At 36.4% G+C, this 26,514-nt stretch overlaps 1 protein-coding gene across 3 annotated transcripts in view; it reads left to right on the top strand.

The window, feature by feature from the left end:
* Cdep (Chondrocyte-derived ezrin-like domain containing protein) overlaps positions 1-26,514 on the top strand; it is a 64,790-nt gene that overhangs the window by 19,622 nt on the left and 18,654 nt on the right. For 2 of the 3 annotated variants that reach the window (XM_073079492.1, XM_073079493.1), the window contains exons 4-11: positions 12,091-12,195; positions 17,502-17,724; positions 21,716-21,839; positions 22,101-22,165; positions 22,470-22,648; positions 22,978-23,138; positions 23,584-23,658; positions 26,351-26,514. In XM_073079492.1, the coding sequence (XP_072935593.1) occupies positions 12,091-12,195; positions 17,502-17,724; positions 21,716-21,839; positions 22,101-22,165; positions 22,470-22,648; positions 22,978-23,138; positions 23,584-23,658; positions 26,351-26,514 (1,096 nt within the window). Of the gene's footprint in view, positions 1-12,090; positions 12,196-17,501; positions 17,725-21,715; positions 21,840-22,100; positions 22,166-22,469; positions 22,649-22,977; positions 23,139-23,583; positions 23,659-25,453; positions 25,600-26,350 lie in introns of all 3 variants that reach the window. The other variant, XM_073079494.1, reaches the window with a different exon arrangement.

The raw sequence follows: 26,514 nt of genomic DNA, 5'->3' as shown, positions 1-26,514 counted from the left end.
AACTCCATTTTCGTAGGCACCTCGCTCGGTGGTACAGATGCATCCGCACTACAAATTGTTTTGCATTTCCCTATGCAGAGTTACCGTTGAGCTGATTCCATTATCCGCTGTAGACGCTTGCCAATTTTTAAACTTTGTTCCGAAATAGAATTCATAATTTTGAATGGCTTGATGCGGCATTGCGGATTATTTATGTGAACGTTTAAAATATATTTGAGAAGGGAATTGCTCGATTTGCATATCATTATCATTTCCTTCTTTCTTTTTTTTCTTGCTTTAATTTAATTCAAAACTAATCCTTTGCCAATACCATTATATTCTGTGTAATATAATTAGTATACATAATTAGATAAATGACTCACGCAGTCAACCTCAGAGTTGTGGCAAAAATATCGATTTCATTTTAATAACGGACCACAAAGTTCAATGCAATAACGGCCCTTCAGTCTATCTATAACTGAACGTTAGGCCGAGTACACAATATTATTGGATTGCCTCTTACAATATATTTTGTCTAAGATAATGCTTTGTATGTGATTATAATGCTTTGATGTACACACATTTTGTTAACGAAAAATACCACGATCTTGGGGTTGCAAAAAAGTTAAAGTTTGTTCGTGATCATTAGTCTAAAAATGTTATATTCAAATTCATCTTTTTTTTACTTACCGTCATGATATTAAAAGGTACCAAAAAAGGCATCGCCGCTCCGGATTTTAAAATACTTTTTTGTTCCTTTCATCATGAACTCTCCAACATAATATTTCTGGAAAAATCGCCGGAGGGAACTCAAATTAGCCTGCATACACATTTATCCTCAACGCCAAAGTTATAAGACGAATATTACAAAATACAGCAAAATACGGACCCTTTTCAGCAGAAATATCACGTATAAATACCTTATTTTGGGCTTAGAATTCTCGTGGTAAATATATTTTTTGCCAGTATTTATCGATGTTTTACAAGTTAATCTGTCTTCCCTACTTGACTTATTCATTGAATGTAAAATATTTAAAGTGGCGCTATTTGTAGCTGACAAGGCAAAAAGAGAGACCTTTTACTCTTCGACGGAAAAATGTGTTGGTTCATTAAAATTTGTATAATGTAGAGAGTGCTTCACATCTTTCTCCAGCTATCTCTCGAGTTTGTTATGATTTTATATCACGTAACGCAAACATTCCATTTTATTAAAATACATAGTCACGGTCATGTCGTTTCGCTAGGTTTATTGTTATCATGCGCACGGAGTTGTAAAATCTTTTATCTGCATTTGTTTAAAACTTGTCCAGTCACGGTTTTCTGTGATAGGTTCTGATATATTTTGTGTATGTAACTTTTTATTGCCAGGACAATTATATAGGACGTAAGTAGACCCTTAATGTATATGATGGGATTTGTGTAGGCACTTCACTGTATTAAGGACACATCATAAGGATGTCAATATTAAATACAAATTGGAATCAAGTATTTAGAAAGCAATGCACTCAAACAATTGTTCATCGTCTAAAAGACACTTAGATATTAAAGCTGCTCGTGAAAAATAGGTCAACATTTCCCGGGGACGCGGCGAAATGGGGAAATGTATACGACGCGGGGTCGTCGGTCGACAGGTTCGAAGTCTGCACCGCGCCTTACATCGGCGCAGCTGGCTCACCGCCAGAACTTATCAAGAAAAAGCTTAGTCGGCCAGCTTGATTGCCTCAATGGCTCCTTTGTGCCCCTCCTCCCTTGGTCAATATTGCCGCGCATTCAGAGGATTCAACTGTAATACCACAATTTGTTGGCCGTTTCCGTGCGTGCCCCACGTACGAATGTATTGCACGCGTTGAACGTGATCGTGTAAGTTAAGATAATTCGGATTAATATAATCACTAATATACTGACTGTGTGATGTATGTGGATTTGGTCTTCTTTATTCTTTGTTTCATTGAAATTGCCTTGTCTCAATTTTACATTTAGTCTAATCGAAGTACAAGTTTCAAAAAACTTTTCCATCATTTGACTTGTTTATATTTACTCGTTTCTGGTAAAAGTTTTAAATGCGAATCCACGAGAATTGTATTTCAGAAGTTGGAGGTTCACAGAAAAATACATAATGTTGCTCAGTATTTGGATCATTTGCATGACACATTAATTTATTTACATGGATAGTAGGTAATTAGTTACTTACTAATTAAATTTGTTTTCTAAGCGAAATCTCAAATTATTTCGAAACTAAATAGATTGTTAATTCAATGCTATTCCGCTTGTCTACCGATTGTACTGTAAACGAGCTCAACTTGAATTTTGCAGCATTTTGAAGCAAAGAGTACAAAATGCAGGCGATAAAAAAATCTATTTCTCGTGCCCGTCTCGCTCCTTTGTATCTTCGCACACCTTTTTGACGTCAAAGAGGGCCTCGGGCCCGTAAATAGATAGGGTTGGAAATAAAACGTACGCCCCAATTGCTTACAACTAGAGATGGCGGAGGGTGACTATAGAGCCTTCGCAAATTACGGTACGTAATGGATAATCACCGTCTCTGATACTGGTATTAGAGTATTAGTTCGTAGTTTCATTCATACCAAATTTTACGCATGAGATGACGTAATCCAAACTAAGCTTTTCATGGATACTTTTACTGTTGTGATTCCCATAGAAAGTTACGGTTCTGATGTCGTTATTTCACGCTACATATAACCATCAGATGAATACGGAAGAAAAATAAGCCAGAAAAAATAAATCTTCATTCCAAACCAAAGACATGGTCCGCGAAGTAATAAGAGGACAAATGTCATTTCATTTCCGATCACATAACAGAAAGATCTAATATCTCTCGAGCGGCGTCGTGTCACGCCAACTGTCGTCCGATTTGGCACAATTCTAAAACGTGGCTAGTGGTCATTGATTTTATGTTCCTCAAGTAACTCGCCAAAATGGTGCGTCGATTCTTTCACGCTTCCTTATTGAACTTTGGATTGCTAATTCATTTTACATCGTTATCTAGTTAGCATATAATTATCTAGCTGTACCAAGGTCACAAAATTTAACTCAATGTTTGAAGTATTTTATTAAACGTTACAATTTTTACATGCACATTTTATTACTTTTAGTTTCGTCAGTTAGTTTGGTTTATAGCCAGACTATTAACTGTAACACGAAGAAATTTAAAAGCTAGTTATCTTTCTGTAATACAGAGTAATAATTTGTAGTACCTAATTCCATTTTTATTTGGGTCTACAGGATACAGAAACATAGATTAGTAGTAATAATGACTACGTTACAAAAGTATTCAATTTGGACAAGATATGGTTTTCGCAATTTGTAAAAATAAGTTGTTCTCCGTCATTAGGCACGAATCTGGGACTGATGTCCATTTTTATGTTAATTTTATTACCGTAATTTCTCACAACGCTGATGAAAAACGTTTTGTACGTGTTCTCGGCCATTTCATGGAAATTCTTTAAGAACTTTAGTAGTAAATTAGTTTAGTAGAAACGAGTATAAAACCCCGGGTTACGTAAATCTTAATCGACCTACAAAAGTAAGGGTCGTTGCACGCGGTTGGGATTTGGACGGTGACCACTGACGGTGGACGGTGGCTTTATTTCATGTGCGCTTCTACTGGAGGTTGTACGTTAAGCCATTCGCCCCTAATGTTATTTGTGAATTACATTTTAAGGGCGTCTTTTCTCCAGATGTTCGAGATAGCTAAGCTATGAATGTGTGTCAAGTCTACCAATAAATGTACAATTTTGTTCTATATCTATATAGAGGCACCCTAGATATTGCAGGATGCCTTCGACTTGGTTTACAGAACTACCCATAGGAACGGATGTTGCGGGCTTCCCACAGTTGTGGGCACAGGGTGTGTCCAGTAGTACGACTTAATACCAGTAAATCGATTAGATACCCAACGTTTAACGACGGGACATCGATTCTAACAGGTTCGGCAAAAGCACGTAGTAAATAAATAACGTCTATTTCCCGTTGAACTGATCAGCAAACTCCGCAGTTTCCGTCGTCCATATTGAATGCGGTGGTCCGCGGCCGGTGTATCGTTCGTTTACTCGTAGTTACAGTTTTATTTATATTGCAATGTCCCCTCGCGGTTGAAGCGTGCTCCCTCGTTTACTGCGGGTCTATTCCGTTCTACGTCTTTGGTAATGTTTCTCGTATTTACGAAGCATTGACGGAAGTAAGCGATTGTGTATTTTTCAGAGCAGTATTCAGAATTTTAAAGTTATGCAGTAAAATAATGTTAGCCGTGTTGAATTCCACATATCACAAGGACTAGGGATTTTTGGTCACATTTGCATAGTGGACGGCTGTGTAAATATGCTCGATTTGAAAGCGACTTTGTTTTACACTTAAAAAATATGGTAACTGACAATTTCTATAGCTCTCATATAAACATGCAAAATACATACATTTCATTACAGTTCAACCCTAGCAACTCTTAACATTATCTTATATTACAGTGATAAACATTCACTGAGGGTAAGGTTGATTTCGGAACGATAACACGCCTATAACAGTACTGTGCGTACATACTCGTACGTACTACACACACACCGTCTTATCCACGTGCTTATCATGCGTTCAAACGTCTCCGGTGAAGTTGTTAGAGGTCGTGGCTAATGGGGGGAAATGGACTGATCGACCCCACTCATTATTCTATTCAATTGTTAGTCGCGTGCAAGTCAAATGATAAGTTGGAACAGGGGTCGCTGGAGCTCTGGCGAGCTGTGATTGCGCTGACAAGTGAAGGACAATTGTATCGGTTGGTGCACGCCTTCTATGTTATTATAGGAGCGAGCTACGGAACTGGAGAATGATGTTTATTAGCCGTAATTAGCGTCGTTTCAGAATATATGGTTTAATAGTTACATGATATCAATAATGTGTATGTTTCGATATTTGGCATGATATGTAGTTGCTTTAAGGTAGAGTCGAATTGAAGTTAAAAGCTGAATGTACCTAGATATTATTTGGTTAATAAGTTGGAAACGAGCAATGACATTTTATACTAGACACGTTATACGCCCACTAACTTAAGAGAAAACTTGAGCGAAACTGCTTTGATAGCACACATGCACGTTTTTTAATTTACTTACCTTTAACTACATAGACAAATGTTCTATAAGGGACAGAGCTATTAGAACAATGTGATAAAAAAAGACAACTAGTGTTTGACCTTGCGTTTCAAGTGTACGCAAACGTAAATATTGACCATGGAATATAGTGACCAATGATTACTTACTTAAAACGGGACATCGATGTTTTTATGTCAAATACTTTTTACTTGAAAAAATATAGTTAAAAATAATAAAAAACACGCTTTTATGATAAAATTAACTAAAAAGTAGAAAATAATTTTCAATATAGGTATCATTTAAGGAACAGTAAATAGTATAATTGTGCAAAAAATGTGGGGCGCTTTATGAAAACTGATAAATGGAGCACCCCATGTTTTTTTTCACAATTATACTATTTACTGTTACTTAATTGACAATGGCAACGGTTCATTTCGGAGACAACGGCACGAAGCATCGAAAAAAGGGACTGTCCCGTAAAAACGGGACGTATGGTGGCTTTCCCATTGATCCGCATGCTTGTCAAAGACAAAGAAATAATGGAACAGAAGGTAAAAAATGTCCAAAACTGTCGATAATAGTTTTAGTACATCGTTTACTTAGAAATGTTATAGTACAGTTTAACTAAATAAATTATTATTATATAAAAATATAATTTGAAAGAATGTATCTATACAGATGTATCGACTGGTTTAAAATATACGATTTAAAAATTGTTTATATTTATTATCATAGATTAGTAAATATTACTCACTCCTAACAAGAAAATGTACCCAGTTTTGAGAATTGAAATAGTTGCGTAAAAAAGTTTTGCCACGTCTCCGTGCTAAAATGTCTCTAAAATATTTGAAATAATTATTTATTTATTATGTAAATTACGCAGTATTAGTTATTTATTCGTAAATTTTCTCTAAAAATGTCTTTATTTGTCAAGAATTCAAAAAAGAACTTACTATTAAGCCGTTTGTGGCTTATTTCAATTTCAAGGCGGCGAAGTATCTTTACTAATCTATGTTTATTATTATCAGTTTTATTTTACACACGACCATTAATTGCATAGTTGTGTAAATTTTATAAATGTACTAGCTGACCCAGCAAGCATTGTGTTGCCATATAAATAAAAAAATGTTAAGGGTGAACAAGGGTGTGATAGGTGATTCCATGAAGTTTGTTTCTTTTTCGAGCATAATTTTTGCATTTACGCATTGCACAAGAAGGCATTTTGAGGCTTTAAATTCAAAATAATGACGTTTAACGTGTTCAGTGACATTCGTGTGTATTACTACGCCGCGCGAGAGCGACTGGACTTGGCTGGAGTCGTTTTACACCACTTGCCGTATTTTGTATGTTTCAAGTTTTGCCCGCTTGTGGCGGATCTTTAGTTATAGATCAATGGAAACGAGCGTGCAACCCAAATAGTTTGCTGTCTACGACCCATGTCCAAAATATAGGAAAGATGATGTAAAAGATGAGTTGTTAATTGTTCCTGCAAAATTGTTCTATTTTTAAGGTAAGCTAACGAATTTATTGTGGTTTGGAATGTCTTATCGTGTCAGAAAAATTAACGATCTGATATGGCCATTACCTGCTACACGATTGTGAAGATATTTTACAAGAATTTCATTGACGTGCATGGTAATGTGTTTGTAAAATGTTTTCAAGTACTTACTCGACTTTTCTATAGAAATGTTATGGTACATTTAAAATGTATGCAAATTCTTCACGAAAATAATTTGTATGGTTTTACGTAATGTCTAGTTGAACGCTGAATTACAGGAACTTTTACGTAATTTCGGGTTTAAAACATGGAAAGTACTTAATGCCGGCTTTAATGCAGTTAACTAAAGGTACGGTCTGTGAGCAAATTCCAATTCGCTTTTGGCCATTCGACTTTAAATCTCGGTGGATTTAAACTTAAATTTTGTTTTCGCAACGAATCGCGAGCGGAGCAGCTGGGGTCTGGGTCTAGAATAAATTTCCACCACTCGGAGCGTCATAATTGTTTGCCGATACATTTCCCATCTACAACGTGGGGTTATGTAAATATTGTTTGTGGCGAAAACGTTCTAACGTTCATCGAGTAAATGTTAGTTCAAGTTTCAAGTTGAGCGTATCAGTAACACTCGGAGGATGAATTCGTTACGTTTGTTCAGAGGCGAGCGCGTGTATTTGGTGTGGTAAATTTCGGAACACGGGGTCTCGGAAAGGCTTAACCAATACTAATGGTTTCAAATGGACAGGATCTGTTGGGGTTAGGGTTATGTGGGTATTCCAGAGGCCTAGGCTGTAAATTTAAATGTTTTAAGCTGTGCCTACAATGTTATTTATTTGCGTTTTATAAATGTATCTTTCATTTACGACAAAAAAGGAGTTGTAATAATAATAACCAATCATTATTATTTATTACTATTTTAAGTCATATTGAAGGTAAATAAAATAATTATGAAGTCCATTGACTAAGTAACGTATAATATCTGCTATAATATCTGTCTGCCTATTGCGTCCGTAACTTAAATTTATTACGATGCAACCATGCGTTTCAGTGTAATGAAAAATCGATACAGTACCTATGTTGAAAACTTGGAGATCTTTTATAACTGAGCCGCCTATATCAATAGCTACGAACTCTACGAAGTGTAGGTATAAAGTCGGTTTATCGGGAAATAGATTAAAATACACGGTTTAGCTTTTAGCTGGTGCAAATTTGGAATATGTTTTCGTCGTTGATGGACGACCGAAAAGATTATCCCTCGTTAATGTAAAGCTTACTGTTCGATAATAATTGATGCGATAATGACCTGTTTGTTTGTTGAGCGGATATACCACGTACATTATGTAGGGTTAAAAATGCTACAATATTGTGTTTTTTTTCTTTCCACCTAATGGTACGTGGCGACTGCCGCCCATAGACGTCTGTAATTAACCCTAGTTAAGATTTTACCTGAGGTCACATATGCGTTGGTACCCTGAGGATTAAGTTGGAAGGCCTTGGATAAATATGCCTCCCACACTAATCCCTTCAAGGCGGAACTTAGCAGCAGCGTTAAATAAAGAGGTGTCGCGTTGATTCCTCCGACTCCGAATTCGAACTATAAAAGATTATACTACCTCATATGCAGATACATGAACGCGTTCAAACGGTTCAACGGCAATTTCAAGGAATTCATTACGGATAATGGTGGATATGGATACGTCATATTATGTATAGTTAATGCAATTTCGTGTACGGCTGTCAGATACATTCCATCGTGGTACGATTCCTGACTTACTATACATGAATATATCTGTACATGTATTATGAAATAGCAGTACACAGTTATCTCGAAAACGGTTATGCAGGTATAGCATTATAGCCCTTAGAACACGAGCATTTCTTCCAATACACTCGCCTTTAGACGTGCAATACTACACATTGTTTCTCTTTCCTACATTTCTGAATGTACAGTGTTTTCCAAATCATTAATTCAACTCTACGGGAAACTGTTTATTCTTTGCATAACATAATCCAAGTACGAATAGAAAACAAATGTAGACAAATAGAAAACAAAGTATGCGCATACAATTACATTTTGGAATAGGTAAAAGGAAAGTCTTTAACTGGTATTTGGCTAAATATTGTCATATTGTCTTATTCGATTAGAAAGATTCCTATAGAATTTTGTAGCATACTGTACAACTGATTTTCTCGGCTGCATCGTTCATGTATGGTGTTTTATCATATAATTGAAATAGTTGTTTTGATCTGAAAATATATTTAGTATTATTGTATTGTTGCATCCATTCGTTCAGGTATTGTCTGCGGTATTAACTCGTTTGTGCTGATAAACAATATGCCGGCATACATTATGTTGTGAAGTGAATTTGTGATCCGCGCCTCGAGTTTCTATGCGGTTAGCGTTGTATAACATCGTTTCAATCCGTCTCTATGTAGTTTTTGGTTTACCTAATTGGTTTAATTTACATTATATTTAATATGTTTCTGTAGGATTTACTAGTCACATCTACTAGAATAACTGAATGAATAATAATATCAATGAACTTAATGTAACAATAATGTATATTATGATATGGTGTACATATTTAACTCATAAGTTACTTGTTATGTAATAAATCATTTTAAAGTGCATCTTCATAGGTTTACTATAAAGTAAAAAAGAGAGTAAAAAAGGAGAGTATGAAAATACTGGGAAAGCGTCTACTTTTCTTCTTTTATAAAGTTTGTCCGGTCCAGTACAATGATAATCGGTGCAAGTAATATTTCTGCGGCTTTACCTAAGTTTTTAAATATTTCAATGATTCTTCTTTTGCGCTATCTCTCGCTTGTTTACAATAATACCGGTACCCAATACCTATGTTTGTTACGGAGTCGCCACTCAATCCCGATACATGTACATAAGAATACATATATCCGCATGTCATCCCAATCGGTGACCAGTTTGTCAGGCATATTAATTTCGTTACCAATCATCTCGCAACGCGATACCTTCTGAGGTAGCTGGTTGCGTGATCGATCTTCTTGTTCTCGGGCTGTCGTTAATCATGTGATGTCAGGTGTGCAGTGACACGCTTTGTCACCTCACGAAGACAACATTTCTTGTATAAACCTTGCGTCGTATTCGGTGTTCTCTCTTTTATGAAGTTAAAAGTATAAAACATTCAATTTAAATAACAATAAAAATAAAAACATCGAATTGAGAGTGTTACATCAAATATTTCTAAGCTCAGAAAGGAAAATAACTTAACTTGGCAACCAAAAAACATGTACAGAGTTACATTTGTCTTTAGCTTTATTGGCCTTTTGCAACATGCCACAACCCACACAGGATATTCGGCCGTCAAAAAGCACATGATGTTAAATTGAAATTCCTGTGTCCTCTCCGGAGACCGGGTGTCATCGGTGTCATGAACCTATTTATTGGATAATGCGCAATATATACCAGTACCGACTGCGATTATATGGCTCGACCTACGGAGAAATACTATGTAACATTCGCTCAACCGAAATTATGTGGCATCCCAAAATAGTGAACTATTCAGAAATTGTCGGTCTGTTTTTTGTCTGAAATTTCACTTTGACATTCGGGTTGTAGGTGTCTGCTATAAACCGTAGACATATTAATGTATTCCTATATATGGATTTAGAGTGTATAGATGGGAAGCTCCAGCATGGTACTGATTTTGTTAAACAGGTCATTGAGCTTTTTGCTCCACTCTAGATTATTATAAATTACTCAAAAATAATAGTTTGTAAAACAAGTTCTAAAACTGCTGAAAGGTTTTATAAATATAATTTTAAAAATATAATATTAATGAAAATAATAGATTATAGATAAAACTATACTGTAGCGATGAATGTACACTAATACCTTACGTAATATTGAATGGATAGGATTTTAATTAATTTCTCGTAACACATCGTAACTTATTCACGTATATACTCGTAACATCAACGTAACAAAGCCTTTATGATATGAAAAGCTTTTCATCCATGAATACATCCATTTTAATTGGCTTTGAAGTACCTAATACGTCTTTATTTAGCGTTAACTTTTTGATGACATAGGATTAGCAGATGAGCATGCTGTCCACCTGATGGTAAGTGGCGACTGCCGCCCATGGAAGTCTGTTATCAGCCCCAAATAATATTAGTTCTGAGGTTTTGCCTTAGGTTGGCCACAGATGCACCGCTGCAAAGCAGAACACACAGCCCTACACCTACACTGCTGTTACTAGGCAGAAATAGGTGTAACGTTGGTGCCGCCGGATTCAAATCACAGATGATTCTGCCTTACTTGTGTAGCATTTTATAGTTACCTTTTTCGTTTGTTGTAAGACTTCGTTGACGACAAACAATACCGGACAAACTCTTGTCTTGTTTATAGGTTTAAAGTCAGTTTTAATTGGATTTTATAAAGGACATGCTTCGATTTCCCTTAAGCTGGTTCCTTACTTTCCCTTTCTTCACTTTATATTTGTAGCGATTGCTTTTTTCTGTTTTTAAACTTGTTTATGATGTTGTAAATAACATTTGATGGCCAATATTGGATGTAATTGAGCTCTTTTCAGTATTTATGACTATTTTAATTGTATTGTTAAAAGGGATTATTTATTATTACGCAATGTTTATGCTTCACTTAAGTTTATTTCTTGGAGCATGTAACGTAGCTTCGTTACATAACATAGCATCTACTGCTTTGAAGCTTTATAGCAGTAGATACTATGTTATCTTCTACTTTGTGTCCCTTATACTCTGTTGAAAGACTTCCTTTACACCTTTGTTATGCGACTGAACGTAAATACCATTTGCACCCTTTACGGGATTGACGTCCCCTTTAATTGGATTTTAAAAGTGGACACGGTGCCTAAGCTTGTTTCCACAGATTATAGGAAAATACACAGAACACGGAACTGAAGCCAACGATATTCCCCTTCTTATTAGTGTCTTCGACAATACTTTTTCACGGTAATACGAGTAAAATAAAAGGATTGCTTTATGAAGTGATTATTGTTAATACGTTTGCCTTTAATATACTTATATGAATGCAATATAGAGCATAAACGTGGCATATATTATATATATATATATATATATATATATATATATATATATATATATATATATATATATATATATATATCGGTTATTAATTCTGATCTCTATATTATAAAATTAATTATCACTATGTAGGTAGAGTAATTAGTCATTCATTCGTTAGCGATGAATAAACAAGTATTTGATGAGATATTTTAGATTAATTATGGGATAACTTCTTTGATAACGAGGTATTGCATCGACCGACTGATTTAATTTTATAGATTGTAAAGAAGTACATGAGGCTTTCCGAATTAGTCTCTACAATTATTACTGAAGGGGGTTTTTATCCAATGGGGGAAATTGGAAATTCAACCCTTAAAACATTATGCCAAATACTACTTTGCAAATTGGTCTTAAATTAGCGGCGTACTGCTGCACATTTCAAGAAGCTACAATTTACCATTTATTTCTTTGTTCCAGTCGAAGGCGCTAGGGCGGGTGCTGTTCGACCAGGTGTGCCGACAGCTGCACCTGCTCGAAGCGGACTACTTCGGCCTGGAGTACCAAGACGCCAATAGTACAAAGGTATGATGTTTGTATATATGGACTGTCTATTATTTATGGTCGCGGCTCACAAATCTTGGACGTAGACAAACTGACTAAAATATTTCTTACACAATTATCCAATTTTTATTTAATAAGTCTATCCGAATGTACATATTTTATGTGTGAGATATCGTTAGACTCTTATGTATACCACTATGAATGTTGGCACCATTATAATATATGTAGGTGTTTTCCGATATAACGGGTTTTTAATAAAAGCTTTTTATGGACCTAATCCATTTTACCTTTAATCCCTATACTATCATCTTACATAACTCATAGCCTAAAGTCTACGAGAACGGATCCGAGGCCGGAAGCTAATCTTATGTAAAACCACGCCTACGAATATTATCGCATTCTCCTACCCCGCATAATGCGGCAAATTCATAAACTTATTCATATTAAAATTATCTATTCAAATAGGTATTTGGAATCCCCTACACCACACCTATTTCTGCTTGATATCAGTAGCGTTGAGCGCTGTTGTGTTCTGGTTTGCAAGATGTGGTGAGGGAGATATACTTTTCGTAGGCATTCCAGCATAGTCCTCAGGGGTATGTGGCCGACCTCAAGTAGAAATCTAAACTTATCTGGGGTAGTCACTTACCATTAGGTGGACTGTATGCTCGTCTGCTAACCCTAAATATAGGGTTAGCAGACGAGCAACAATTTTTATAATAATAAAAAAACAAAGATTCGCGACAATTTGTAACTAGAAATATTTACTGTCATTTCCAACTACTTTAACAAACATAAACTACGTCCTGCAGAAAGAACACTTGACGATTGTTTGAGTCTATTGCAGCAAACTTCAGGGAAATAATCTGCTCCTCTCTCCATACCTCTATTTACTTTATTCATCTCCCGTTATTATGCGAATGGAAGTATGTTTGTTGTTTTATTCAGATTGCACAAGTACGCTGTGTTTAGTTTAATAAATGAGTGCCGTAATGGAAAGGATTGTGGCTCGTTATCAAGTTTTAACGCCTGTTATATTACGCTACACTGGAGTTACATTACATTACACTGTACTTATATGTTACAATGAAAAACATTATGCAGTGTCCTGAAAAAAAATACTTAACGTCCCCAATATTTATACTATGTACCGATAAATGTAGAAATTTTATAATTAACATAGTTATATAATAATAATAATTTATTTATTTCAGACAATTAAAATCCATATGAATATGTTAGTAGGCACCTTAAGAACTATGTTAGTTAAAAATAATTTTGGTATTTAGTCTAATTATATAGAAGCATTCGGATAATGTATGAGATAAGGATAAGATGTATTATTTCACCATTATTCGAATGAACTTATGCATTTAATACTTTTATTTTCTAATTTATTATCAGAGTAATTTAATCATACCCATACGTTAGTGCGTGCAATAGCCTTGATTCTGTTGTGATGAGCTGATGTAAATTAATTTTTCAACCCTGGCGAGGCAAATATATTTTCTTCACGTTTTAAGTCAGTCCTCTGTACAATACATTACACTACATTATTGTTGTATTTGAAGTGTGATTCCATTATCTATAGCACCCATTTGCATTCAGAGGGCCACGGATAAAACGTAAAAAACATTACCTTTGTCCTAGCAAAAGAACGGAAATACTTCGCTCGAAGAGAAGAAAAATATACAAAGAAAAAATATTACAGTGTAAACTGCGGCTTACTTATGCACTTTTCTTTTCATACATTAACTCTGTTGTTCCGGGGGAAGTGTTCGCTGCTCTGTAACTTAACTAGTGTATTATTAGAATAATGTATCTTGTAACATAGAATATACATATATGTACTATAATATAACTTTAACATTGCTTTATAGAGTAAGATCCCAGGGCACCCAGACCTTCCTTATTTTTGAAGTAACAAATTGTAGGGTATAGACACTCCTATATGTGTTTAAGAGTGTGTGCATACTCGTTAGTTTGGCTAGGCGGCCCGTTCACAGCTAGCAGGTAGAAAAGGTAGACAAAAACATAACTTACTTTTCTTAAATTCGAAGCACTGATTTTTATATATGTCACATAGAATATTATTCAAAATAAATATTTCATATTGACAGACCGTTCCTGTGGGCGGTAATTCCTCCCAGACGCTTTAAACCTCATAACTGAACTGAACTTTTGTTATATTCGAAGTCTTCAACTTTATATGTATATGATGCTTGGGGGACTATTTTAATACCTTTTGTAGACAGCCAGACCAATCCGAAGGGCCAAACATTCTCCCAGACACAATTAAAAAATTTATTAAACCCCAGCAACAATCATTTTTTTTCCTACACAGGGTTTGTTTTCAACAATAAATTATTTAGTTAAATGACGATTTACTTATTATTATCATTATCATTATATTAATACAAAAATATAGAAATTTAGTAAAAATATGATCTTCCATTACTATTTAATTAAGTCTTAATCTTCATTGTTTGCTTCATATGAGTTTCGACTTTCATCCTCGAACCAATCCTGGATTTCAATATTCAAATTATCATCATCGTTAATATCGTTATTTGAATCTTCTGAAAATACAAATAAATTAATGAAGATATGAATGGCTGTGCATATAAAAATTAATTTGATGTGAACTTAACATACCTGATTGAGTTTCGAGTAATTCACCTACAAGACTTGGTAGCTGATCGCCATCGAACCAGCAAAATTGATATTGGTTCTTATCCTCTTATTCTCTATTATTATCTGGACTGAAATCAGGCAAATTTTGTGTAAATGCATTATTCCATATACTTGCGATGTAGTTTGCTCGACAGAATTGCTGGAGTAGTTCACATTTTGCAGGGTGGTAAATTACATGAATCAAAGTTTCTTACACGTTTCCTATTAAATTCTTCACTCACGTCAGATACTGTGTAAGTGTTAATGAAAAGTTGAAGTCTGGCAGCATCGACATCGAGTATTCCGGGGGACATTGTATACATCGCAAATATATTTTTGTATTACATCGAATACTTTGTAATTTACCACCCTGCAAAACTTCTTCTCCGTCATCAATAATCCTTTGTCCTACTGCGCCCAGCAATATGCGGCTCCTCACAGAATAAGAAAGATTTAGGCCAGAGTCTAGTGAGCCAACTGCCCTTGTACATATTTTAGAAAACGTAAGTGTTCTCTAGATAGTTTTTGTTTTGCTGATGATGTTTTTTTTCACTGTTACAAAAATGAAAAATAAATAAAAGTTGGTATTGGTATTCGGCGTATTCGGCATCTTTTTTGCTATTTGTATTCGGCCGAATTATTCGGTTTTGGTGCCGAATATATTCGGTTCGAGTATTTCTATTTTCTTGTGTACGCGACATGGTACAGGACTAAGATACAAAATCTTACGTGAGATTTATGTTATATTATAAGTCAAACTCAAATCCTGGTAATAATGTGTTGAAAAAAAGCTAATAAAATAAAGCAATTAAACTTCAATTCAACATTTATTTTGAAACCTCAAGTTAACACATCTATTACTTAATCTATAGATAGTATAGTCAACAATTATTTTAAACCTTAAATCAGTATTTATCTTTAAAACTCAAATCAACATTTTAAAGTGTTAATGAACACACATAACTGGCAAATTGACAAAAAGGAAATGGTAAACCGAATAATTCGGCCGAATATTCGGTTCGGTAAAGGTTAAACCGAATATTATTCGGTATTCGGTTATTTGGTGAAACCACTATTCGGCGCATCTCTAGTAAAAACACGATCTTATTGCTAATCGAACTGAAAACTAGAAATTATTTTATAATGACAAAGAGTTTATATTACAGTAGTAGAAGATCGAACAATCAATCATAATGAATCGCCTCAGAATAAAATTTAAGTTATTAACAGAACGATTTAATTCGGAGTTAAAAGCGTGGGGTGCATTTTACTGCGGTTCATAACTATCCTCTCATAGACAGTTTGTTATATTTAAGATATCAAGCAACCCAAGCTAATAAAAGCGTATTAATAATGCCAAATTGAGTCGCTTGATAATTTTTGACTTTAAAACTGAATGATTGATAGACAAAATACACTTTGACGCATGAAATTTTACCCTGGGGTGACAAATATAACGTAAACGAGTACTAAAAACCGTTTTTGAATATTCTGAATAAAAGATATAAATTGATTTTGTCATACAAATACGCACTAGAAGAACGCCAACTCCCTATCGATTCGAATCGGTACAGAAAAGTTTGATATCTGATTCGTTTTGCTACGTATTTAACGTTACATTTATATCTTGACGGTTTTATAATTGAACGTGCACACAGCGGTCTGTTGTTGGTCGGGGAACGAAATTGATATTTATTTCTTGTTTTGGCATCTGCAACATTTGTATCTATAACGTTTATATTTGCATCTAGCAGGTAGGCATTAATTGATCTTGATTGAATTGATATGTACTGTGCTATTTTGTTAAAAATTAAGGAACCACACTATCGCTTTGGGAAGGACCTGTAATGATATGTGTTTGTGTAAAAATAAATAAATAAATCTTAGGATCTCCAAAGTAAGAGACTGAAATTTATAGTACCGTAATCAAATACTTTTATCTGCTTTCCTTTATTCGCAGTTTCAAGTTGGCAACAGTCTTGTGTTAGACAGTCAGACAGTTATTGTGAGCAGAATTAAGTCTGATAACTTTGCAGGATCTCTTCCGTAGTTTTAATTCTCCGTCTCCATTCAGACGCCTGTGAAGGCTGAATGCAAACGATGTTCTTGTTTGGATTGTTGTTCGTTACAACAGACAAAAGAACGTTGATGGTCTAGCCCTTCAGCAAATAAAAGTGGAAAGCTTACTGCAGGAACACTTTGTTCGTTAAAGACAGTGCGTCTGGCGAAGATTCTGACTACTTTTGAATGGTCGATTTTTTTGCAAGCTCGAATCTGAATAGACTATCTAGTTTATTTAAAGTTAGTTTATTACAGCTATTAAAGGTTTTAGTAAAGCACAGATACTCCTACTCCTATCCTGTTGATGGATGATAATAAAATGTCCATGTGTGGCGGAAGTCACAATGGATTGGTCCACTTGGTACTCCATACTCAATTACTTATTAAATTTCGAAAAAAGACCAGTCAATAAGTTTCTCGTTTAACATTTAATAAAACATTATCATTTAGTAATGGATGTGGCATTTCTTTATCTGCGGGTTCAACTTAGTACTATTCTTTACACAGAATTGCTCCTGTTATTGTAGAACACATTTTAACTGCTGTTGCTATCGTTCTCTAACTGCTATTTCTAAACCAACTCTCATCCACAGTACTGGCTGGACGTGGAGAAGCCGATGTGCCGTCAAGTGGGCCTCTCGATGCTGGAGCCGACGCTCCGCTTCTGCGTGAAGTTCTACACGCCGGACCCGGCGCGCCTCGAGGAGGAGTTCACCAGGTACCTCTTCTGCCTGCAAGTGAAGAGGGACCTCGCGTACGGCTGCATACAGTGCAATGAGAACACCGCTGCGCTCATGGCCAGCTATATTGTTCAAGGTGAGGTTATACACATAATTCAGTACCTATGACTTTGTATGTTAAATCTAAATATGCACCTTCTATAGTGAAAATGATAATAAAAACTAATCTTTCACTCTTAAGATACATAGTAGGTAATGCGAAATTAAGTAGAAAGTAGTTACGAGTAGTAAACAGGATTCTACTGGCTTTGAATACTCGTATCATCGAATGATGATGAAGAGATATTGGTAATGTTTTTAAAAAGTAATCAAGGTAAACGAGAAATAATTGATTTTCTCGTTTCATTTTGAACATTATTCTGCGTCTCAACATACTTTACACCAGGCCGAAGTGGTATTGCTATAGGTACATAACAACTTAGGTCAATTAAATTAGGTCAATATTACATATTGACCTGAAATTTCATATGCCGTCGTAAAGGTTGATCACGCGGTTAATTCGTACTACTGTGATGCAATACATATTTAATCGCACATTTTTATTGCAAGGACAAGTGGCCAGTAAAATCATAATAAATCGAGTGTTCTATAACATCTGACATGTGAAAATAACAAGTATACATTAAAATCGATGAAAACTTGCGTACGAGTATACGTTACGTACGATCTTGCACAGATATAAGTATCAAAATTTCGCGGAACAATTAATTGTAGCACACTTACTCGTGTGTGACTTTCAGCGCCATAAGAGCTATCATGAATGTTCGGAATGTGAACATTTTATACGACAATGGATAATATATATAATGACACTTCACGACCTTTTATTTTTTTCCATACGATTCATAACCTACAACCCATGTAAGATACTTTGTAATCGTTATTATTTGGCCGTACCTACCTATGTCCTATATATTTGAAATCCAAAGGTATTATTTCGAGGTATATGTTTGCATAACCCGTGTTTCCTACGCAAATTTTCTTGAATGTTTCAAAGGCTTTATTTGTCAATCTTTTTTCCCTTTTGTTTGGGCGGCGTTGTAAGTTCTCGCAAAAAATCACGAAGTTTCATCAAACAAAACAACTTGGCAACTCCCTTTCTCAACTCCACACGTGTTTCCCGTTTTAGAAACGGTGCCTCCTCGACACGTGAATGGCTCCTACCGGGTAACCGTGTTAAGTCTTAGTTGTGCCTTCGTTTCTGTCCGCATGAGTGGGTGTGGGTGCGAACTTAAGTGAGTCTACTACGTTGTTTCCTTGTGTTTCTCGAATTAGTTTGGGCTTTGTTTATTTAAATAACGACGCCTCCAAGACGGCACATGAGACGCTTCTAGTTAATTGTGTTTGGATATAGGTAATTGTGCTGGAAGGGATCTATGAAAGAGGTTGATGCCAACTTGGTGTTTTTTCCTTATTGTGGGGTAATGTAACTTTATGTCCATCAACAAGAGAGATGTTAAAAGCTTATCAAGTGTCAATTAAACGAAACTAAATGTCATCTTCTACATAAAAATATATTTGTATACTTCGTAGAAAAGTATATTTATAACTTCGTAGAAAAGTATATATATATATATATATATTTTTTGTTTACGAGGGGGAAACCTTCAAAAGGTACCCAGTGTCGTAGGAGCGACACGGGGTTATGTGGGATTCTTACCGTACTAAAACCCTCCTGGTGGCCGTCCTCAGCGTTGCCAAGAGGACTCCGGGATCTCCTACGGAACGCAACCGGAGTCCTCTGAACGCGTTGCCCCTTCGGGCTCCTCCGAGGTGAGCTTCAGGACTCACCACACCGTCTGGTGTTTACGACGGTATGCGACCACCCATACCGCCGTCCTTCCCGGAGTTGCTTGCTGGACGGCTCGACCTCCCAATCTTGCCGACCGCAACCCCGGAAGCCCCCTTTTAGTCGCCTCTTACGACAGGAAGGGGATACCGTAGCCCTATTCTTGTCCCGGGACTACAGGGACAATATTTATTTATAACTTCCTAGTGAATCTTCTGCTTGTTCCACTGAGCAAATATTTACATATGTACGTACAACTCGATTTATTCTTTTGCATTGTAATATCGAGCCAATTCAAATAACAGCAGTCATAAAAACTTTCGAGAGCTTTGCGATTTTAACGGGGATTGTTCACAAATTTTATTTGAGCTCTTTCGAAATCGAATGGTGAGTGTCGGTAATAAAACTGCAAAGCCGTGAAGTACGAATAGCTCGGGGCGAGTGTTATTGCGCAATATTGTTTTACTATTGTTCTTCTTTTTAGTACTAATTTTACAGGTCAGTCAATAAATTTCTGATTAAATAAATAAAGTTAGCTTTTAATCAATAATTTGGACACGTGACTTAACACATGGAAATGTTATACTAATCGAGACGTTACATTCTAATCAGTTTACTATTTTACTACTGACTAAAGCTCGTAACCCTGCTTATGTAGATATCTACAAATCTATAGATATTTTGCAGAAAATAAGATTTACCTATTAGGCTACTTTATCTATCACACGTGTTTATGCTTGCACGCGCGTAGCTACTTTCGTCCTATCTTTTCATATACACACACATGACCACGGGTCGCGAAAATATTACGAATTAGAATTAATGTGTGCGTGAGGGACACACGTGCGGGCTTATACACGCGCGGCAGGTAAAGCGCCATTGATTTGTTTATTATTTATTTATTTACACACATCTTATATTTAAATAATGTGTAATCAAGCTTGTCTAATGTGTTAGTGTCGGTCAAGTACACTCGGTCGGCGAAGTACGCGTATCTTGTTCAGTTGCACTTTCGATATAAGTGTATTTTTTTTATTAAATTTAAACCATCTTGCACATCTATACCTTAATGGAGTAGCGTGATGAAGTATGTTCCAAACCTCTTTCAGTAGAACCGTAGGCCGCATAGGGGCATAATAAGGGTCGCAGTGAAATACTAAGTCTATAGTGAAATTTGAAAGTCACGGCGTGTCAAAGCCGCCGATCCACTTACGTATTTACGTCGCCAAAAAGCCTTGTCGTGTTCTACTTGACGGTAATTTAGTGCTCACGGATACCCGTTTAACGTTGTTTAGTGGTTCGTGCTTTGTTGAGGTTTGAAAGGCAATTTTACGCTTATTTGTTTCTAATATGATTCGATTAGAAATTTTGATTTTTCAGGCGTTAGAGGTAATATATCATGATATACTCGTACATTTTTGAACTACGTAATTAGTAAAGACAAAATTGATAATACATCTTAGATATACGCTATGTTTTAAATATATGAATTCAACAAATCCGCATTGGCGCAACTTGAGTGCCACCTACTACTCCGCGAAGGGCTACTCAGCCCAGGCATTGATTGTTAATGGTTACAGCTAAGTAATCTTGTAACTAAATTGTTATAGATATCTTTAAGTAAAATTTTCCAGTATTTGTCTTGTATTTGAAGACTCTAGAACTTACAATATCGTTAAATTCTAAAATTACGTACTAAATCAGTATTTTAAATAATACCTCCTTCTAGTTTACGTTTGGTTCAAAATTGGCTAGGTGCTAGATGTACGCGTGGGTCTAGTGTGAGAACGTATGAAATATGAAAGCTCATCTCGGCGCCTCCCGCGAGGCGGCGCGTAACAACGTCATTACCGAGTCATAGTGGCTGCGTCCCGCGGCGCCGCTCGGACCGGACGGCAAGCTTCTTAAACATGGAGGGTATTAATAGAAATTTTGTATCACGAACCTACCTTAGATGGAGTTACCATACTGTCCTAAAATACTGTTTCATTATTTTTAGGAAAATACTCATGATATTTTCAGAATAGCATCAAAGTCCCGTAAAATTCCTTAATCTATTTCCATCGCTGGTTACTATGTATTATTTAAAATGTGCAAAGAATTTCCTTGTTACCTATATTTTCCCGAACGTTTTGATACGGTGCTCTTCGCGATAGGCGCAAATTTTGTATGGCGGCAAAAATCGTTGGCGACTCCTCAAATGGTCTTCAATTTTTCTGTAGTTACTTGTTTACTGTACTTAGTCTGCCGTTTTCTAAATATGCCATATAACTTACAGCGGAGTGCGGCGACTTCGTTCCCGAAGACTATCCGGACCACACGTACCTCAGCGGCTACAAGTTCTTCCCCGGGCAGGACGCAGAGTCTGAACGGCGGATTATGGAGAATCATAAAAAACACATGTAAATATATGCTATTTGTTCTTTTTAATAATATAGTAAACAATGAAACTTTTGATACATATTTGTTTTCTAGTGTTACATAAGTCAAATAGATCTTATGTAAAATCTAGTATACTAATATTATTGATCTTAATTGATAAATTATAATGTGGCGTGCAAATACATTTTTTAATTTTTGATATGTTCGTTATGTGCGTACGACATCTATTTATTTGAATAGCTATATTAAATCCATTATAAATATTGGTGTGTCTATTTCAGAGGTCAAAGTCCCGCGGAAGCGGATTTGAATCTACTTGAAACAGCGCGGAGATGCGAACTTTACGGTAAGTTTATATGACCAATGAGTATTTGGCAAGTTTTTGCTCACAACTTTAAATGTCTTGCCCTATACCAGCTGCCCGGTACATATCTCTGAAATGTAACTTGAGCTGTCAAACAAAAGGGTATCTTCAAATAAAATTCATTTATGATATAATATTTTATAAGCCTATGACGCTACTTAAAAATTGTCAGTTAGAATATTTTTTATACTAACTACACTAGCTACAAAGCTCAGTTAACTGTAGCAGCTAAGTATTCGTAGTTATCCCCACATTCCATAATTACAAGAAGGATTTCTCCGTCCAGGTATCAAGATGCACCCTGCGAAGGACCATGAGGGAGTGCCACTGAACCTGGCGGTCGCGCACATGGGCATCGTGGTGTTCCAGCACTTCACCAAGATCAACACCTTCAGCTGGGCCAAGATCAGGAAGATATCCTTCAAGAGGAAGAAGTTCCTCATCAAACTGCATCCGGAGGGATATGTGAGTGCTTGTTGAACTGATATAGTCTAAACTATATTTACAAAGCAATCTATAACCCTTTGAAATTTGATATAAAAAAAATCGTAGCAAGTGCGACTAATATATTGAAATGCATATAAAAATATTTATGTATTTTCTGTCACCTACTTAAGTTTTGAAAAATATTAAAATAAAAGCGATTCACAGAATTCTATTAAACTATTCGACAATATCGAATGTAATAAAATAAATATCGTTTCCTTAGACTCTTCTTTGAACGAACATAACATTTACCAATCAAGATATCTTATTGTAATTAAACACTTTAATAATAATGTGTTACTCCACAGGGTTACTTCCGCGATGTGGTGGAATTCTTCTTCGAGGGCCGCAACGAGTGCAAGAACTTCTGGAAGAAGTGTGTGGAGAACCACGGCTTCTTCCGCTGCACCAGCGTGCCGCGCCTGCCCCGGCACAAGACCAGGGTCATGTCCAGGGGCTCCTCGTTTAGGTACAGTTTTGTGTGCTGCTTGTGTCTTTGTCCTTAATTAATCTACTGTAATTTCGTGAAACAGTGCGGTTAAATAGTGGGTTTGCATATAATTAAATAATAATAAAAATCCAGGGGACATTACTTTCTTGAGTATTTGTTCGGGTAAATAGGGTAATCTCTAAAATTGAATAATATTTACATATGCATTAACTGAGTCTTAAAGAATGGCCGTCCTAATCCATCAGTCGCCTACTTCGATAATGTATCCAAATTAAAGAAGAGAGCAGTAGTAATTTTGGCCTACAGGCGCAGTCTAGCTTCACTTTAGCCAAAAAAGATAATATGTTATATTAAATAGTCTCTATTCTTTCAACAATTAATTTATTATAATGCTTGATTATCAAAAAAATATAGATTCGTAAATATGCGCCATATTCTTCATGAATATCTTTTTTATCTACAGGTATAGCGGCAAAACGCAGAAACAGATCGTGGAGTTCGTCCGCGACAACTACGTGAAACGACAAACATTCCAAAGGTGAGTGCACACCGGATCCCGGCTTGTGTGACGTAGACGTACCCCATGCATGCTTGCAGTGGCTCATAGCGTTTGTTGTTAGTTAGTAATATGTGCTATTCAATGTGCTATACTTGTATACAACGTGATATTTCATTCTCAAGATGAAAACTTTGAAAGTTCTGTTCCAGTTACAATAACACAATAACAAAGCAAGGTTCTATTTGATTGACTTTTGTAAATATTTCTTTTATTTTTTTAAATAACTTCAGATTACTTTAAAAAACTTTGGAGGTCACGATTTAACATTTATCATAACGCTTTAGCTTAGGTGTTATTGTTTTGCCTACTCATAATTATGTTGTGTTTTGTGTGAACCAAGCTTTAGTTTGTTGAGTTTAAGTTTCATGTAACTATAACTCGAGATTAATGTAGAGAATGAAATTTCACAGCTGTGTTTTGATTAGTTGTAGTTAATGTATAGCACTTAGTTGTGAAGTTGTAGGTTTAAGTAATTTAAGTTTGTACGTAGTTATAATGTTTGAAGGCTAAACATGTAATCAATTTTAGATGATAATGAGTTAATTATAAAAGTAAAGGTGAGTGGTCAGCATGGGTTGGGAGACACTAGCTTTTGGTTTTGTCTTGTGGGCGTTTGTGTGAGTTGAGAACAGAGTAAGATACGATACAAACGATTGCATGTTAAATTACGGCCCCGTTCGGACTACCAACCGGTTGGTGCGAGCATTCTCGAGCATGCGCTGTATACATTGAGACTTTCGCTTCTTCCAAAAATTTAAAAACAAACCTTAAGAAGTAGTCGGTCGGACGACACAGACATTCGGTCGGAGGATGGTGCGGTCGGTCGGTTCGTTCGTTCAGTCGCGGGTCGGCGCCCTCGCGGCGTGCGTAGGCGTTCGACGATTCAAAATCCCAAGTTAACCTGTCTCGCATACAGCGCCACGCTCGGCTCCTTGATGTCGTGACGCTTCAGTATGTACGATTGCTGTCCATATCGCACGTGAATGACATCACTTTGCACAATTTTCTTTTGGTTGTCGTGGTAACCCCTCCCTGTGTTTTTATATTGCAATTATTATAAATCCTTCCGAATCATTTGATTTATTCGATTGTTGTCAATAGTAGTGAATTGATATTTTTCTATTTCAAAATTTTAGATTGTTGATTTGTTTTCAAATTTTTCACCTTCCAAATTATAAAGAGCATTGCTTCTTTATACTAAGCGATTATTTTCATTAATTTAATTTATATGTAAGCGAAATCAGTATGGAGGGTTTTTATGAAAATCTTGGATATATTTTATAATTTATCTTCTTTTAATAAAGTAATAAACGTTAATTAAGTATAACCATAGCAATTAATGAATATCGTGTTTACTAAAATATTATTTAAGATTATTTGGCCACTTAAATGTAAATAAAATTAATTGGTCAAGTTGGAAAATGTTATTTATTCAGTAAGTTCTTGATAGGTGAGGAACCACAGAGGAGGTATAATTTCTTAAGTAATTTTTAAGAAATAGGTGGATATAGTTAGTCGATATAAATAAGGGACACCATTAACATCAGTGGTGTCCTGTGCAAACAGGGTTTCAAGTTTAATTTGTGAGGTTTTTCACTTACAAGGAATTGAATCTCTCGTTAGGCTCAGGATAGGCTTCATACATTCGAGCGGTACGCGTAGGTGTCGTAGCGAGCGAGCCGGGTTAGTGGCGGTGCGTCGTAGGGCCGGTCGGTCAGTCGACAACCAAAAGCTGGTGTGTGCGAGGTCACCATCCTCTGTCCGACTGTCGCAGGTCGGGGTCGTTCCGCGCGTCGCGCTCGGCCGCGTCGTCGCGCGCCGCCGTGTCCGCGCCGCCCGCCGCCGCCGCCGCCGCGCCGCCCGCGCTCAACGCCAGCCTCTCCGCGCACCCGCTGCTGCCGCTGCCGCCCGGATCCGACGGTACGTACGCTGATCTACGCCGCGACGACGGTACACTGTTCGAGCCGATGGAGGCGCTACACGTGACAGTTGGCAACAGTGAACCTAGTACGCACGCCTCGATGATGGTTCACTGTTCACGCCTATAGAGCGGCTTTAAGTTTGAAACAGTGAACCGCCATCTCCATGCGTTTATCGGGATAACAGGTCACTGTTTTCGCCTCTAGAGGTGCTTTGCGTGATACTCTTAAACAGTGAACCGTCATCTCCATGCGTTTATCGGGAGGGCAGTTCACAGTTTTCGCCGCTAGAGGCGCTTTACGTGACAATCGGTAACAGTGAACTGTCCTCCCTATAAAATGTAATTGTGAGGATTATAGCATGAGTGTTCTATGCTAACGCTTAAAGGTCGATCCTCTACCTTATGTTGGTTTTGATTCACTCCTTAACTGAATATTCCTTATGAATGTTTCGAAGTCTATTATTAGTATTCAATAAATATATTATTAGTTTTCAACTTTTAAATATATAATTGAGATTGGATCATCACCAACATTACTATACAGAGCTTGACTTTTCGCTCGTTGAGTGTTATATTCTTATATAAGTAGTGGTAGGGCTAGATAAGATTCAAGTTTCACTAAGTTAATGTTGCATTATCCAATTCCGAATATGATGGAAATAAGTTTATAACATAACAATTTTTAACAATTTGTAATTGTAACGCTTTCTTAGTGAAAGTTTAATGAGTTGAGTATGTTTGTGTGTTTAGCGATTTCCCTGGAGTGGGACAAGCAACCTCACTACCTGGAGGCCTCTCTGATGATGAAGGGCTACACGGCGGAGGAGGCGCGGCGCCGCTCGGAGGGCGCTCGCCCGCCTCGCCCGCATCGCCCGCCGCTCGCTCCTACCGCCTATGCCGCCACGAGGGACAAG

Source organism: Epargyreus clarus, unplaced genomic scaffold, assembly GCF_041222505.1.
Source record: "Epargyreus clarus isolate Ecla_fem2 unplaced genomic scaffold, WU_Ecla_fem_2.2 ptg000014l, whole genome shotgun sequence".
In the NCBI taxonomy this organism is placed as follows: domain Eukaryota; kingdom Metazoa; phylum Arthropoda; class Insecta; order Lepidoptera; family Hesperiidae; genus Epargyreus; species Epargyreus clarus.
The sequence above is the reverse complement of the archived record's forward strand: the minus strand, read 5'-3'. Positions and strand labels throughout refer to the sequence as shown.